This window comes from Lissotriton helveticus, chromosome 7 (assembly GCF_964261635.1).
Source record: "Lissotriton helveticus chromosome 7, aLisHel1.1, whole genome shotgun sequence".
Taxonomy (NCBI): domain Eukaryota; kingdom Metazoa; phylum Chordata; class Amphibia; order Caudata; family Salamandridae; genus Lissotriton; species Lissotriton helveticus.
This window is the reverse complement of record NC_136068.1, coordinates 786,860,692-786,877,710: the sequence shown is the minus strand read 5'-3', so window position 1 is coordinate 786,877,710 and position 17,019 is coordinate 786,860,692. Positions and strand designations below refer to the sequence as shown.

The window sequence follows — 17,019 nt, the reverse complement described above, 5'->3', positions numbered from 1 at the left end:
GGAGTCCTCCAAACCGAAAATGTGAAGCCGATACTGCACATGGGTTGGAGGCACATACCCCCACGCAGGTGACTGCACAGAACGTGGGAAGTCCTGCAGTGCCTGCAGGAAGCGCACTCACTTCTCAAAAGTGTGCCACTCTGCTTGAAGACGCACAGGAACACAGCCAAAGAAATCTTTCAGGGCTGTTGCCCTCAATCTGCCATGCTGGCAGACAGCAGATGAGCATGAGGTAGTCCATGTTGTCCAGGCTATGGATCCACTCCGCACTACATCCCAGTCGGTCCACCCGTGTTGCACTGAAATTCAGGGCCAACCGGTTACGGCTCTATTTGACATAGGAGCCTCCATGAATCTCATGGTAGCTGAGATTTACCCCAAACTGCCTCAACCACAATCAAAGCATATACCTTTGGCAACAAAGCTCCACTACCACTCGAAGTGGTGTTCCACGCAACAGTTGCACACAATACCACCTCGACGAAAGCCAACCTTTATGTGTCACCTGAGGAAGTAGGCTTTCTCGTAAGCTGCCAGACTGCTCAGGATCTGAAGTTAGTACACTTTACCTTCAGCATACACACCAACGATCTTGACAAACTAGTATGGGAATTCAAACCCCTCTTTGAAGGCATTGGCCACCTAGAAGGAAAAGCCATCAGCCTCCACTTCAACACGTTCATTGCTCCAGTGGCACTCCGACATAAGTGAATAGCCTTCCACTTCCGCCCCAATGTGGAGAAAGAACTGAAGTTTCTTGAAAAAGCTGGGATCATTGAAAAGGTAGTTGGCCTGATCCCGTGGTTCTCCCCGATCATGGTTTAGGAAAAAGCCCAAGCAGCCTGAAGCGGTATGCATCTGCATCAATATGAGAGTGCCCAACCTGGCAATCAATTATTAGCGGCACCTCACTCCGACCATCAATGATATAATTGGGTAACTCACAGGTTCTTAGTTGTTCTCCAAGATGGACTTTGGGTCTGGCTATCATCAAATACCACTGCATCCGGACTCCCCTCCTATAACCACGTTCTCCACCCATGTAGGCCTCTAGCGATACACCTGCCTAAACTTTGTCCTCTCCAGTGCAGCGGACGTCTTCCAACACTTAATCACTGAGGTACTGCATGGTTATTCGGGGTTGTTGAACATGAATGATGACATCCTGGTTGATGCCCCAACGCTGGACTGCCATTTCCCACACCTTTGTACTGAAGTAAACAAACTAAAGGAACATGGACTGACTTGCCACAGGGAGAAATGTGAGTTTCTGAGGACTAACATCAGATTCTTTGGCTACCGCTTTTCCAACTGGGGTGTCGTCCTTGACCCTGAAAAAGTAAGAAACATTCAAGAGGCCCCAGATCCCACGTCTGTGTCAGGTGTCTGAAGCTTCTTGGCCAGGGTCACTGTTAGAAATGAGGTCTCTAGCTGGCAGAAGTAGGCACCCTGTCCAAGTAGGGACCCATTCTTTAGTCATGGTAAGTGTAGTGCACACTAAAAGTTTACCTGGGCTCACCCTCTGGTAGCTTGGCACGGGGCTAAACTAAAGAGACAATGTGTAAAGTATTTGTGCACACACACAGTAATGCAGTGAAAACACCACAAAAGTGCTCCACACCAAATTAAGAAAAATAACCAATATTTATCTGAGTATAATTATCCCCACAGAGACATAGACATAGAAGTCAAAAGCGCCAACTGGCGCTATCTAGTTGCGCTTGACCAGGACAAATCCAAAAATTCAGTTAGACCATGAAAAAACACTGGCCGTATACAGAAATCACGCAGACCGCCCTTACAGTACCTTGGGTGCGTATGAAATCAAATATGATGTATGGTGCAGAGAAGATTAGGTGTCGCGGATGCAGGTGGTGCTTCAGGTCTTGAAGACGGTGCTGGACCATTGAGCTTTCCTGCTCAGAGACAATGCATTGTGCAGAGTAGGTGTTGTGTCGATTGCTTGTTGATGCATCGATGTCCAGAGCATAGTGCATAGGTTTGTCGATGTTGAACCGTAGAGCAGAAGGTGATGTGTCTGTCGAAGGCCATGCACGCTGCATTGGATTCGGAGCAGTGTGTCACAAACTTCTGTGATGGGGAGCTCGAAACTCATACAGCGGCGGTTCTGAGGAGGTGCTACGATGGCTGCATTGAAAGTCGAAGTCATTGTGCTCGGCAAGCGGTGTCCACGGCTTCGGTACAGGCAGTGGCTATGCATCAGTTTTGCAAGGATGCGCCGGTTCTGAACTGACGCTTTGGATTCTATGCATTGATTTCTTCGTTGCAGCGCCAAATTCACCTTCAAGGGCCTAGGACTGGATTTAGCACCACTTGGCAGTACAGGACTCACAGCAGAGGAGCCCAGGTGCTAGAAGCAAGATGCAGGTGAAGTCTTTCTTGTCCCTGAGACTTCATCAACACAAGGCAAGCTCAGTCAAGCTCTTGGAGAAACTTCAGTAAGAAGGATGCAGAGAGTAAAGTCCAGTCCTCTCACTCCCAGGCAAGAAGCAGCATGCAGCAGCCCAACACAGTGAAGCAAGCAGCAATTGACAGTGCCTGCTGGTAACACAACAGCTCTTCTTCCTGCCAGACTGTCCTCAGTCCAGAAGGGTACTGAGTATATGGTCCAGTACTTATACCCATTTTAGCCTTTGAAATATGGACACTTCAAAGAAAGATCTTTGTAGTACAAAAGACCCTGCCTTTCCTGGCCCTGGCTCCAGATACACTACAGGGGGGTATGCAGCTGTTTATGTGGTGACAGACACAGCCCTATTCAGGTTCAAGTGTCAAATCCTCCCACCACTCTAGCTCATGAAGGCTCATCAGCCTAGCGATGGGCCATCGGGCTATGCAGGGCACACCTCAGCTCCCTTTGTGTGTGACTGTCTTGAGTGAATTCACAAAGCCCACCTGTTATCCAACTCAGACGTGCATTCTAGGGACAGCCACAGCTCACAAAATCCACAAGCCCCTGAGTGTGAGGCAAAGAGCAAGTGCAGGCTTTTAAGAGCACCAAGGAAGCCATGTCTGCAGACACAACACTGGTCTATTTTGACCCCAAGAATGACTCACAGCTGGTGGTGGACGCTTCCCCCACAGGGCTAGAAGCAATGTTGGCCTAGCGTCAAAAGTGCAAAGAATGGGCGCCAGTCTTGTACGCGAGCCCAACACTCACATGGAGCAAAGATACTCCGAAATAGAGAAAAGGGCTACCACCGTGGCTGCCGGCACTTTTACATCTGCCTGTAAGGGCATCCATTCACAATTTTCACAGACCACAAACCGCTCATTTCCATTGTTCCAAGGGTCCTCATCCAAACCGCCACCATGGATCTCAAAATGGATCCTGCAGCTACAGAAATTCAAATTTACTGTTGAATACCGGCCAAGTGCTCAAAACCCTCCAGATTTTCTGTCATGCAATTTGTGTCCTGCTACTCCCTCCAAAGCCAAAGAAGCACGGGATACAGAAGAGTATGTCTGACTGGTGGTCGACAGATCTAAGTCCTTCATCATGTTCCTCCCAGGCATTGTGGAAGCCACAGAGTCAGATTACTGTCTGCAAATCTCTATCCAGGCAGTAATGACAGGGGACTGGCAGTCCCTGAGTAGCTCCTCAGCACACCGGACAAGGTAAGCCAAATTTACACTCCTCTCCTTACACCATGTACCGGGCCCAAAAGTTGTCTGAACTCCTCTAAACAAAGAACTTTGCTATATTTGACTACTAAAAAGACAGTCACAAGTGAAGTTACCTTGTAGACAACAGGGTCATGATTTGAGTGGTGCAGCAGGTGCAGTGGCACTAGGCCCAAAAGTTGCCAGAACTCCTCTAACCACTTATTATTACTATATTTTACAGCTTAACAGCAGTCGCAGCCTGTGCAGGTAAGAGCGGTGGGGCCAGGTGTGGGGGGTGGGGCGGCAGTGGGATTTCAACAGACGATGAGGTAAAATGAATTATTTATTTAATTTTCCCTCATTGTCGTTATCTCACAAAATCCTCACCTGACCCAACGATCTTACCTGCACGGACCACGGCTGCTTAACAGGAAGTCTCAAGTGCAGCTATCTAGGAAGCGCTCGGGTCATGATTTCAATAGTGAAGCAGGTGCAGTGGCACCGGGACCAATAGCTTCACGCACCTCCATAGGCAGTGACAAGTGAAGTTATCTTTCAGGCTCTATGTCATGATTTGAATGGTGCAGTAGATGGAGTACCACCGGGCCGAAAAGTTTTCAGAACTCCTCTAAGCACCTACTATTGCTATATTTTACTACTGTACGGGCTACACAATTTCAGTTAAAAGGGGCTTGATTTGAATGGTGCTGCACATGCAGTGGCATGGGGCCAAACGCTCTAGGGACCCCATTAAACACCAAATATTGCTATATTTACCTACTAAATAAGCAGTCACAAGTACAGTTGCTTACAGGCACCAGGGTCATCATTTCAGTGGTGTAGCAGATACAGTGAAACCAGGGCCCAAAGCTCGAGCAACCCCTATTTACATCAAATATTGCAATATTTTACTACTAAACAGGCTATCACAAGTTAAGTTACCTTAGAGGCAATAGAGTCATGATGAGAATGGTGCATCAGGTGCAGAAGCACCAAGCCAAAAGTTGTTGTAACTCATCTAAACACCAAATATTGCTATATTTTACTACTAAAAATGCATGATTTGAATGGTGCAGCAGGTGCCGTGGCACCGGGCCCAAAAGCTGTCAATACTCTTCTAAACACATAGTATTGCTATTACATCCAATTCATTTTATTATTTCCCTCTTTCATTTCATGTTTCAAAAGGTTATTACTTACCCACCTTATACCACTAGTAACATCACAATATATTGTCTTTTTGTACATAAACAAGGCATAAAACTTTAACAGACTTTCTGTAACTTATATTGTACAACTAGTCAGCAAGATACAACCTACAACAAAAAACAACTTATTATTAATCACAAAGGCAAAACCTAATGCATATACAAATGCTTGTTTGTGTTGTGGCTTGCCAGCTGAAAGCCAATCTCTGTGGCTTCCCTAATCTAGTTGGAATAAGAAAAGTACTATAGGCTTTCCTAGCCTGTAACTGACTGCACCAAAATAAGGCGAAGGACAAGTTGCACGTACCGATGGAAGAATTTGATTGTTACGTTTTGTCGCACTCCGAAGACAGATAAATTTAGACTTTTTTGGGTCTTCCTTGTTACTCTTGATAAGTTGTCTTCTCTGGTAAACTTTGTTCCTGTGACCTGAGTGGGAGAAGAGGAGTTGTACTGCCAGTATGTAGTGGGGCTACCCTTTGACTGCCCTATAAGACAATCTCTGGCCCACTTAAAAAATCGTTTAAGTTTCTGCTAACCCTCCCAATAATGTCAAATCTAATTGTCAGTATGTATTTATTAGCCAGGAATATAACCATGGTTCTTAGACTGTAGGCGAACCCCTCATTAAGTCAAAATGACAACTACAGGCTTTTAAAAAGAAACCATCTGCAAAGCCACTAGCCCTGGCTTTTTATCAGTGAACGAACTTGTTAATTGATGAGAGAGAGAGAGAGAGAGAGAGAGAGAGAGAGAGAGAGAGAATCCGTGAATACGGGGTCGAGTGAGTTGTTGGGTAAATGTGAGTGATTGGAAGTGCCTTCGTACTTGGCACTTGTACTACTAAGGACATGACTTGTTGCAGGTGAGTTGAGGATGCTCTGGTGTTTCTGTAGTGTGCTATATTTTGTGTATATTGTTAGGTCCAATGATGGAGTGGCGCCCTCTGTGTGCTCTGTACATATGGAGTTCATATGTTGTGTGATGCTGGCTGAAGCATCGATCAATGCCCTACACCACCATCCTGAACTGGTGAGTGCATGATCAGACAAACTCATATTGCTCTGTATCTGAGCCCCTCATATAAGTATGCAGAATTTGATAGCCTGCATTATCATATCATTGAGGATAGGTATTTTAATCTTGTACTTTTATAATACATTTTAAGAAACTTTAAAAACAAATATGGGTTATTGGTGAGCGTGTGTGAGTTATTGGGAACTTATGGCTTGGAAAACCCCAATGAAGCTAACAAGTCAATAACCCTGCATTCCTCGCATCTATTTTAACTTGTTTGTATAGAATTTCAACTTGTCCCAGCCTTAGTCCTCCACTGATACTGAAGAACCATTAACTAATCCTCCTAAACCTGTGGTATCCTGTATCTAACCTAGTATTCGTATCAGCTAAAAGGCAGGAGACACCTCACCGGTTCAGCAATGGGTTGGTGCTATATATATCTGTAACCACACCCCTGGCTTTTCATCATAGGCATGATCTTTGTGCATTAATGGGGTGAGCGGACAGCATTTCTGTCCTTCGAGTTACTTATCTGAGATATCCATGTCTTAATTAGCGGCTGTTGATGAACGCTCACAAGACACTCAATATCTAGACCTATCCCCGCTCAATTTGGGGGTCAAAAGGGGGATTCCCTTCCTAATTGCAACCCCAAAGCCATGTATGAATGTTTTTCAACTGAAATTGTGGTCGCAAAACACTTGCAAATTACCACCCTCTTCAAGGGAGTGGTAATGCACTCGCAAAAGGAATGCAGGGAAAAATATTTTTTCGGGGAAGGCAGTGGTCCCAGAGACCACTGCCTGCCCCTAAAAAATTAAACGAAAAGTTTCATTTATTTAAAAATGCATCCTGTTTTCCTGTAAGGAAACCGGGCTGCACTTTAAAAAAAACCTGCTTCATTGAAAAGCAGTCCCAGACATGGTGTTCTGCTCAACCCAGCTGGCCACCATCCCTGGGGGGAGGGCATGCCATTCCCAATGGTGTCGCAATTTGCGAGTGGCTCATTAATATTCATGAGCCTCGCATTTTGCGACCCCATTGGGAATCGCTAACAGTGTCTGAGACACTGTTGTACATTGTGATTTCGACCAGCAATTTGCGAGTCGCAAATCACAATGGTCGTACGTCTGGCCCCAAGAGAATAATGGCTGCGTTTTGTGAGTGGCTGCCTTTAACATAACTTGTTTGCCTACACTAATCAAAGATCATCAAAGAAGGAGAACAGCCAAGGGAACTCGAATGTTTGAAGTAAGTATTCACGCAGTTTAAAACCACTGGTAAGTTCAGTGGAGTAGACCATAGTGAAGTCAGTTGCATTTTGGTTCTGCTTCTATTGTACTTCCCTTGATCTTGCCAATGTGTGAGCGAAGAAGGCGGATGTGTGCCCCTGCCAACCAAGGAATATATGTCCTAATTTATCAGAGATCGCTGCTATGCCAGACATTTACTGCTATGCCAGTCACCTCTGCAGAATGTAGAACTGTGCAGTGCGCTCATTTTCTATCTAAATGAGGAAAGCACTGGCCTGAAGCAGTGGTTGAAGAGTCCTGGCACCAGGCGACCCATGGCTTGATGATGCTGGCCCACAGCTCCTCTCTGTGTGTGTTTGTACATGGTATTAACATGAAGGTTGTCAAACATCAAAGCTGTCGTTAGCCAGAACTAATGAGGGAGGTCAAAGGAAGGACTGATTTTTCGTGCCCCTGTTTTGAATCTGAGCCTTTCATTGCAACAACAGTATACTTTTGGGATAATTCATTAGTAGCACTTCTCTATTGGGCCTCTAGAAAAGGGCTAGCTGGACTCCTAGATGCTGCCAAAAGTGTTTTCTGTGTAATTAAAAAATACAAGGCAGCTTTGGAAACCGATAGCGTGGATGGCTGAAGCAGCGATATAATTTGTAATGTCTTGCAGGTAAATGTTTTCTTGTCATCCTCAATATCACAGGCCGTAAAGCACCCCCGCAAACATGGAAATATGCATGTCAGAACCGCAGATTTATGTCGAAAGAACTCTGGCTCTCATTAAACCAGATGCCATTCATAAAGCAGAAGAAATTGAAGATCTCATTCTGCGGTCTGGATTCACCATCGTTCAGGTAAAATCGTTAAAGAATATCATTGTGATTTCTGTTTGTCATTTAGATGAGTGTGTCATATTTTGTCATAATGAATCCGGTATCATTCTTATGCAGCTGGTATCATTCTTAAGCAGCGGGTTGGCTGCCTCCATATGTGTGCAACTCAGAGACCATACTGTTCACGAGGACATCGGTTTTGTTTCAGTGGAACTGCTGCCTTTCCTCTCCACCTGTTGTCTCATGTGAAGCCTTATTTCTGAGTGATGCATTTGTGATGTGTTGTATGACGTAAGCAATGATGTTTTCTGTGTTGTGATGCCATTAATGATGCCATGAACAATGCACAGCTTGGTGCTGTCACTGTAGCCAGATGACACACTCTGCACCCAATACCACTGCATGCTGGTGCTGGGGACGAAGCATAATGCCGCTGCATGTCGGTGGTAGTTGGGGTTGAAAAAGTAACATCAACAAAACGCCAGGCATCATAGCAAGAAGACAGTGTTTCCAAAGTAGGCTGCACAAATCTTGAAATCAAAAAACTGTTCAGTCTACACTGGAGATATAATCTGATGAGGTAACTTGTAGGCTGCCTGAAAAGCCTCTAACGTTTCCCGAATAAAGATGTTGCAATCCCCTCAGTAACCGATCATGCTGGGCTTCTATGTGATCTGCCTAACTTATACATGAGCAAAAAAGCAACTTCTTTGATACCCCAGCAGAAGTGTGGGAGTGGATCGAACACACTTTCCCGGATCTACCTATCAATTAGTCCCAAAGGTGGTCAGAGGAGACACAATCCAGGCGGCAATAATCACACCGACAACGATCAAAACCCAAGCGATACGATGAAGATACGGCTCCATTACCCGCACCAGCACTGGAGGAACAGAGAAGGCTATCATTTCTACTGCCCCCTTCAGAGAAACAAGAATAGTCACAGAGGACAAGTCATCTACGGGAGACACAACTCAATCGGAGCCGGACCATAGCCTACCACTGTTTTCCTCACTGTCCTCACACACAGGGAATACGCTCCTCAATTAAAAGACTATAAGGCCAATCGACATGGATGAGGCTATACTACGGTGGGGGTCTCCCTGGGATGCAGCTTGTAAGTAATACAAATACTAATGGGAGTTTGCACAGTTTTAGAAGCAACACTGTTCAAATTTAAGTGCACACTATAACTGAGGTAGCCAGGCTAATGGAGATGACACCTTCCACTCTGGTAGCACTGTAGGGAGTTTTCAGAAAGTGGGTTATTAATTTGTCAAATGGATACACTTACCAACTTTATAAATGTCTGGTTATGCCACCAAACAGTTCTAAGAAAAACTCTGCTCATCCCTTAGCAAGCATGGTATAAGCACCAGGCAATTCCCAAGGAAATGTAAATGTAAATGTAGTTGAGCTTATATAGCGCACAGCTACCCGCAGTGGGTTTCCCGGCGCTTGCTTAGGGAACCCTTCCTGGTATTCCCCTGTGAGATAGCAGGGTATCCACAAGGTGAAAGTCAGGCATCCCGCCGCGAGGGGCCGTTGTGGAGATTAAGCAAGCTATTGCCCAGAGTCGCAGAGTGTGAACCCGTGAGTCGAGGAGGCACCGGGGCGAGAATTATCGAGTCCGTGGAATTTTTAGCCCAAGACCCCGCCGAGGCGGGGAATTGAACCCTGGTCCAGGACCGATCTCAGCTTCCGGGTCTGCTGCCTCTAACCCCTGAGCCACACTTCTCCACAAATGTGTATTAAAATCAAGCAGTACCAATAATTTTAGTCAAGAAAAGAACACAATAAAATTCCGAAAGCAGTTTAGGAAATGGAGAAAAATTAAATGATTAAAAAGACACTGAACAATTAAAATTGGAAAAGAGGAACAAGCTATGTGAATTTTATGATTTTGAGGCAAAAGGACCTGGAAAATACAAAACATTAATTAAAAAAATCTCTTTGTGACCGACCAGGGGGATCTAATCATGATTTCAGGCTGACTATGATTGAGGGAAGGATGGATGTACCACGAGCGTAGCGTGGTAACATTTTTACATTGGGACCTCCAGTGGGGCAAGTTCAGGAGCTGAATTCAGCAAGAGCTCCTTGAAGTCGAATGCATTGTCATAGAGCTCCCACCAAAGCTTTTGGCTTTGTCACCAAAATCACCAATTGGCACAAAGCTAGATTCTCTAGCTCCTGAGATGGGTTAGCTGCCTGGATAGATTTGTGCCTCGTCCAGGTTTTTCTTTAGGACTTGGTCAATTATTTGATATTCCAAATCCGCCAGTATTGCAAGGCTGTAGCTGTTCGGGGTTCTACAAGGGCCATTATCTTTACTTGGAGGTGCCAATGAACCAGTGTTCAGTACTGTAAGGAGCTCAAAGGGGGACACCTCTGTTTTTCTTTGCCACCGATGATGCTTCCTCCCAGGGAAGCCTCAGAATTTACTCTCAGTCGTCCAGAGGTGAAAATAAGCCAAAGGTCCTTATTTAGAGTTGGGCCGGTGTGGGACATGCTCCAGAAAGTAGTGTATGCCCCACCCCCCATATTAACCCCTCCCCTGCTGGTGACGGAACCACTCCGTCAACAGCTGCGGTCGCGCTGTGCTGATGACGGAGCGGTTCCGTCACGGCCCGCTCGGCACGCCTGCGCGGCGCAGATTCCGTGCCTGCGCTGAGCGTTCCATTGAGCGGGCGGGCCCATGACAGAACCGCTCCGTCATGAGCACAGAGCAACCGCGGCTGGTGACGGAGCGGTTCCGTCACCAGCATGCGCCCGCCCTGCCCCCTTAGCACTGCGGTGGAATAGCCGCCGCAGTGAAGGGGTTAAGGGTGCATCGATATCAATGGCAACTCTAAATATGGTTGATGGGAGGCAGCAACCGTTTTTGGGCAGGTGCCCTGCTCTGCCAAACTTTAAATAAGGCCCTTAGTCCCACGTTTTTCCCTGTGGTTGAGAAGCCTCTTCCTGACAGTCCTGTGGCCCTTATGGCAGCATTCTAGTGACCAGTCTCTCTTAAGCCAGGGTTACTGTAATTCCCAGTCATCAGTGGTCACTGGGCCTTTTTGGGGTCAGGAGTTCTTCTGATTTTTATTTCTCTATCCCAGGTAACAGGAGGCCACCTCTTGACAATTGAAGAGCAGCTTCAGTGTATATGTGCCGACATGAGTCAGGAATCCTTGGGTATTGATACTTCCAGATTTGAGGCAGAGTCTTTGTCTTGCAAGAGATTTCCTTTCCAGGTCCACAGATTTTCTGAGGACATGGTAGTGTGATGCCAGAATTAACGTGTGCACAAGCCAGTAATTGGCGAATTCCTTACACCAAATATCTGACTATTTACTCGCGCAGTCCCCACCTCTTTTGTCAGCACTTCCTCTCTTGGTTTACACCAAACCTTCCCTGGGTCCCCCAACCAAAATTGCTCTGACCAACCACCATCTGGAGATGCTCTAGCTTTTCGCCTAGCCGCTCCCCTATAAATGATGAGGTATCTTCCCATCTGTCTGTACTGGAACAGTTTTTCCCTTCTGCTGAGTTTGGAGCCAAAACGATTAGGGTTGCTCTTGGAATAAGTGTTAGCAAAGGCTGCTGTTTGTTTTGCCTGCTGGCCCTGCCTGGGGTAATTACTGCTAAGTGTCTACTTGCTGACGACACCCAAGCCTTCCTGCTACTAGGGGCCAGGCCATTGTTTTCCAGGAGGAGGGTTGTTAGCATGCCAGCTCTGGATGTGTATTGAGGGGCGGGGGTGGCCTGGAAACATGGCTGACAGGACATGAGCTACCGAGCTCCTGGCCAGCCAGACGATAATGTCCCCTAAATCCTACATTATCCTGCTCAATCCTGTGCATCTGCAGCAGCTATGATGCACCACAACATGCCCTCGTACAGTACCTGATTTCCATCTGTGAATTTTTGCAGAAGTAGAGTCTTTCATCTGTGTTGCCTAGCTGGGCCTGTGGTGTGTCTGCAGAGTCCCGCGGGGACGAGTGCAAAACCTCTGCCCCTGCCTAGGACGAATGTGGTTGATGTTGATTGTGCCCACTCAGGGCGAACACTGAGAGTGGGAATGACATTGGTGGACTGGGAGCCCGTGACACAGCTGTAGGTGAGAGCTGCCAGGGCCTGCAGTGCCAATGACAACTGGCTGCTGTCCCCGATGTGGCAGGAGCTGGCCGGTGGGTGCCTACGGACATTGTACCAGTCCTCTGGGGGGACTCTGGAGAACCCACCAGGATCCATTGTGCACTGGAGGTGCCGGGAGCACGTGCATGCACATCTGCTGGTGGCTGTGCTCAGACCTGGCATGGAGAGAACGTGACCCCGCCTGGCGGCAAAGCGAGCCACTGCAGACACCAATAGGCACCTAGAGAGCAAAGCCCTAATGGGACTGGTGAGTGTGTCTGTTCTTCCGGGCTCCCCTCTGACACCTCATGGTCTCCTATATGGTTTGGGGGCACACGCTCCTCAAAGCACCTTGAGCTTTGGATACATCGGTGAGGCCAACTGCTGTAGTTCTAATCGGCATGTGCAGCTGCCCTGCCAGCATGCTTGTTCCTCCTGCTCTGCATGGCCCCGGCCCTGGGAGCCCCATTGCCTCAGATGACGGCAGCCGCATTACATGGGGGGCTCTGCGACCCTCCCTCTGTGCATACCCTGGTCTTGCAGGAGCATCTCAGCCCCTTGTCACCATGGACTGCTTCAGTGACGTTCCATCTCTGGAGGCTAAACGACCTGCCCAGCGAGGCCTGTCCTTGGGGAGTCCCCTGACCACACGCCAACTTCGGCAACTGTGGTGTGCCCCTTCACAGAGTGGGTTCCCCAATGGCAGTATAACTTGTCCTTAAGTTACTGCTCTCTGGTTACAGTGACTGCACCAGATAAGCTGTCTGCAGGGGGAATATTTCCTGCCATGCTTGAGGTCCTCCTGAGTCCCCTCCCTACCTGTTCAGTTGTGGAGGCTGGCGGGCCTACCATTTCTCCCCTGAGTTGGTTTGTTGTATCGCCGTGCTGGACTCACATAACTGGAAGATACCCCTGGACTTGGAGGGAAGTCTCCTCTGCTGTACATCATCAAAAGCCACAAGGATGGTTTCCTGGGGGTGGTCCCCTCCTGGTGGGGAATACTGACAGGGCACTTGCTGGGTCCCGTTGTGATACTGACGATAATCCTGACTAACTGGCATCAGGGCCATGCACGCACTGGTTCTGGGCCTTACCATCCCAGTGCCCCTCAACGTATACAGGGGTGCACAGATGGCTATTATACAGTACACCACACTGAGGCAGTCCAAAGGTTGACAAGACAGTCGGGCATCACTGAGATGGGAGGCCTGTGGTAAGGGGCTTCGGAGCCGTCTAGGGCAGACCTTCTTGCAGCCATACAGGGCTCTCGCACTGCATTGGAACACCAAATTATTACTGTCTCTATTGATGTCAACTTATTAAGAGCATCTCTCTGAAAAGGTACTGATAAAGTCACCACTGCAGAATCCAACAATGCGACCCTGCAGGTGGGAAGTGGCAACCCTAAAATGCCAGATGGCCATGATGACTACCACTGCAGTGAAGCTCAGTAGGAGGGCAGATGACGCAGAGGGCTTCTTCTGTTGCAGTAATATCCAGGTCCTGGGCTTTCCTGAGAGGTCCGAGGGCTCCTCCACAGAATGATTCTTGAAAGACTGGGTCCAAACAATCCTGAAACCAAGGGCCACTCTGGCCTGTTTGTAATTGAAAGAGCACATAGGGCCTTCGTACGGATGCCCTTAGGGCCATCATCACTAAAATACATAATTATTGGGGCAAAGACTGCATACTGAGAGTGGCACGTGAGCAAGAGGTCCCGTACTTTGTAAACAATAAAATAGTTGTCCTCCCAGATTATATGAAGTAGGTACAGGACCAAAGTAAATCCTTCAAAGCTGTCAAACAGAAATTGAGATCATTGGCTTGCGATATATGCTGCTGTACCTAGTGAGATTGATAGTCTTACTCAAAGATAAAGCCCAGTTCTTTGACCAGCCAGAAGAGGTATGGAAGTGGTTGGAGGTTAGAAATGAACCAGCGGTCTCGCACACTGGAGGTAGCCAGCCTCAGGCCTGGGGCACATAAATTCATGGAGGTCATGGCCGACCCAGCTCTGGGCTCAACACTCTCGACTTGTCCCCTTTAGTACCAGTAGAGTTCAAATCAGGGAGGGTGGTGCTATGCACCTGACCATCACAGCACCATCCGAGGAGGAGGTAGTCTCTCCCACACATATGTCTTCAGAGGGGGCAGCTTCGAGGGCCCGAGCCCAACATCAGACATAATTCCGGACACAGTCATCCCAGATCGAGAGGCCGGGGAGGGATGAGGGTTGGCACGCTAGCACTATTCTTTGGTGCAACTAGTTTGAGTGTTTTTTATATATTTCTTTTTATTGAAACAAACATCGGTTCAAATAAACAATACAGAGGGCACAGAACATAAAGAATTAATTGCGACATACGGAGGATGAAGATTGCATTTCAACATTAAAGGGGAACATCAAGCGATAAGGGGGACATTTGAGTCGGTGCAATCAGGTGGTGTACAGATTTCTCCCCAATAACTCGTCCAAGGGCCCCAGAGATGCGCCCATTTTTTGGGGCAACCCCTAGCGACATATACCGTCTTCTCTCTAAACATACACCAGTCGAGATCCCTCTCCCAGGTTTCCAATGTAGGTGGTTTAGCAGCTACCCACAATTGCACTATGTTTCGTTTGGCAATCATGATTCCCAGGGTGGCCCATTACGTTTGGTGAGTGTTAAGATCTGTGGGTTCCCATATGTTGAGTAGGCAATGTCTCGCCTCCGGTAGCAAACGAGTGTGTAGTACAGTGAAGAGCACCTCGTTAACCTTATGCCAAAAAGCGCTAATGAACTTGCATTCCCATATAATGTGAAAAAAGTGCCTAGCAGACCGCACCCTCTCCTGCATTCCCCTCTGTCAATGACCCCCATATGGATCAAGCATGGCCCGGTGATGCACACACTAGAAGGATTTTTAGCTGTACCAATCTGAGGCGCGCCGGTATGGCGACCACTCTAGGGGAGGACACCGCCTCCTGCCAGTCTTCATCATCGATTTCAATCCAATCTCCCGACCACTTCTCCCTTAGTGCCGGAAGGGGATCCGGCATATTATTGATCAGTTTTTTATATATTAAGGAAATCGTCTTTTCAGGAAGGTGGTCATCTAGGATTCTATCCTCTAAGTGTGAGGATTCAGGAGGGGTCGTGCCAGCTGGTAAACGCGTTCGGAGTGAGTGTAAGATTTGTGCATAGCGGAAGTACTCAGAAGGTGCTAAGTCATATTCGGCCTGTAGAGTGTTGAAGGGTTTAACTCCCCCTTCCCCCCAGAGGTCTTTAAATTGCTCAATTCCGATGAGATCCCATTTATCGAAGCCCTTTGACCTCCATAGGCTGCCCAGAGATTCAGAGTCCCAAAGGGGAGTAGCTAATGTCAGTTTACGTCCCCACCCGAGGGCATTGGTTGCGTCAATGCCAGAGCTGGACTGAGTCCTTGGTAGGGCCCGTCGGAGTGTATTTTTTGGCCCGTGAGTAGAGCGCCCTTTTGTAGTTACCTCCGGGTAGTAGCCATTTGTCCATGGCGTAGCCTGGGTCGTCGCCTCGGCCATAGATAACATGATTTATGGCGGCCAGGTGTGCAGCCCAATATTATTTTTTAATGTCCGGCAGGCTTATACCACCATCATTTTAAACAGGGCTGCCCTTACCAACAGTGAGAGGGGAAGCTCTTTCCATCGTCTGATGTATTTTTTTAGTCTAAGCAGGGGCGGGAGGAGATTCTGGCCGTATCGGACCGAAGAGTCATGAGAGATATAAATGCCAAGGTACTTAAAGCCCGCTGTGCTGATCTGGATTTAGCAATTCCCAGAGGGAGCAGGAGAATCTCCACGTAGGGCGAACATTAAGGATTTACCCCAGTTGACCGTAAAGCCGGAAAATCTACAGAATACTGCCAAGATGTCTAGAACTGCTATCAGGGACTTCGACGGGGAGCCAGTGGCTCCAGGGCCAGAGCAAACAAAAGGGGGGAAAGAGGGAAATCCTGTCAGGTTCCACGGCTGAGTGGAAACGTGGCTGATAATTTATTGTTAACCACTACCTGTGCAAGGTGATCTTGGTACAGAAGACGCACCCACTGAGTGTATTGTGGTTCAAATCCCAGTTTAGCCAACACCGCCCAAAGGTAGGGCAATTCAACCGTGTAGAATGTCATGGTCGCGTCTAAGGCCACTATCACAGCCGATTCCTGTAGGGTAGAGGCTCTGCCCAGCACCCCATGGAGTCTACGTAAGTTCAGGGCCGTCTTTCTATGTGGCATAAAGCCCGATTGATCTGGGTGCACCAGGGTGCCTATTACTTTGAGCAGGCAGGAAGCCAGAAGTTTGGCCAGAACCTTAGGCTCCGCGTTTAGGAGGGAAATTGGTCTATACGAGGCACAATCAGTCCGGGGCTTCCCTTCTTTATGAATAGTGACTATAGTGGCGATCCTCTGATCCCTCGGTAAGGCCCCACGTTCCAGTGATTCCTCAAACATGGATTTCAGGTGCGGTGCAAATTTATCGGGCTGTAGTTTGTATAGCTCGATGGGGATGCCGTTGGAACCTAGGGCATTTCCCGGTTTCTGTGCACGTATTGCTTGCACAATTTCATCAGTAGTGAAGTCGCTGACAATAAAATCACGGTCAGCCACTGGGTGGCAAGGGAGCGTAATGTCGTGTAGGAGGTCTTTTGAATCTTCCTCAGTGTGTGGGGTCACTGTTGAATATACCGACTGAAAGTAATTAGCAAATCTGTCAACTATGTCTTGGGGTTCAGTGAGAGAGGAACCTTCGTTGTCTTTGAGCTCAGGGACTAGTCTTCTCGCCCAGTCCTTTTTATCTAACCAAGCTATTAGTTTACCTGCTTTATCACCCAGTTCATATATCCTACCTTGAAGTTCTCTGCTTAGGGACTTAGCTCTGTCCATGACCAGGGATTTATAGTTGTATTGTTTAAGGCTCAGGAGGTGTCTATGTCCAGGATTTCTTTTTGT

General features: G+C 47.7%; 1 protein-coding gene across 2 annotated transcripts in view; it reads left to right on the top strand.

Annotated features, from left to right (window-relative positions):
- Positions 1 to 17,019, top strand: part of NME5 (NME/NM23 family member 5) — a 140,236-nt gene that overhangs the window by 9,839 nt on the left and 113,378 nt on the right. The window contains exon 2 of one of the 2 annotated variants that reach the window (XM_078650683.1): positions 7,806 to 7,956. In XM_078650683.1, the coding sequence (XP_078506809.1) occupies positions 7,828 to 7,956 (129 nt within the window). In that variant the 5' untranslated portion in view covers positions 7,806 to 7,827. Of the gene's footprint in view, positions 1 to 7,772; positions 7,957 to 17,019 lie in introns of both variants that reach the window. The other variant, XM_078650684.1, reaches the window with a different exon arrangement.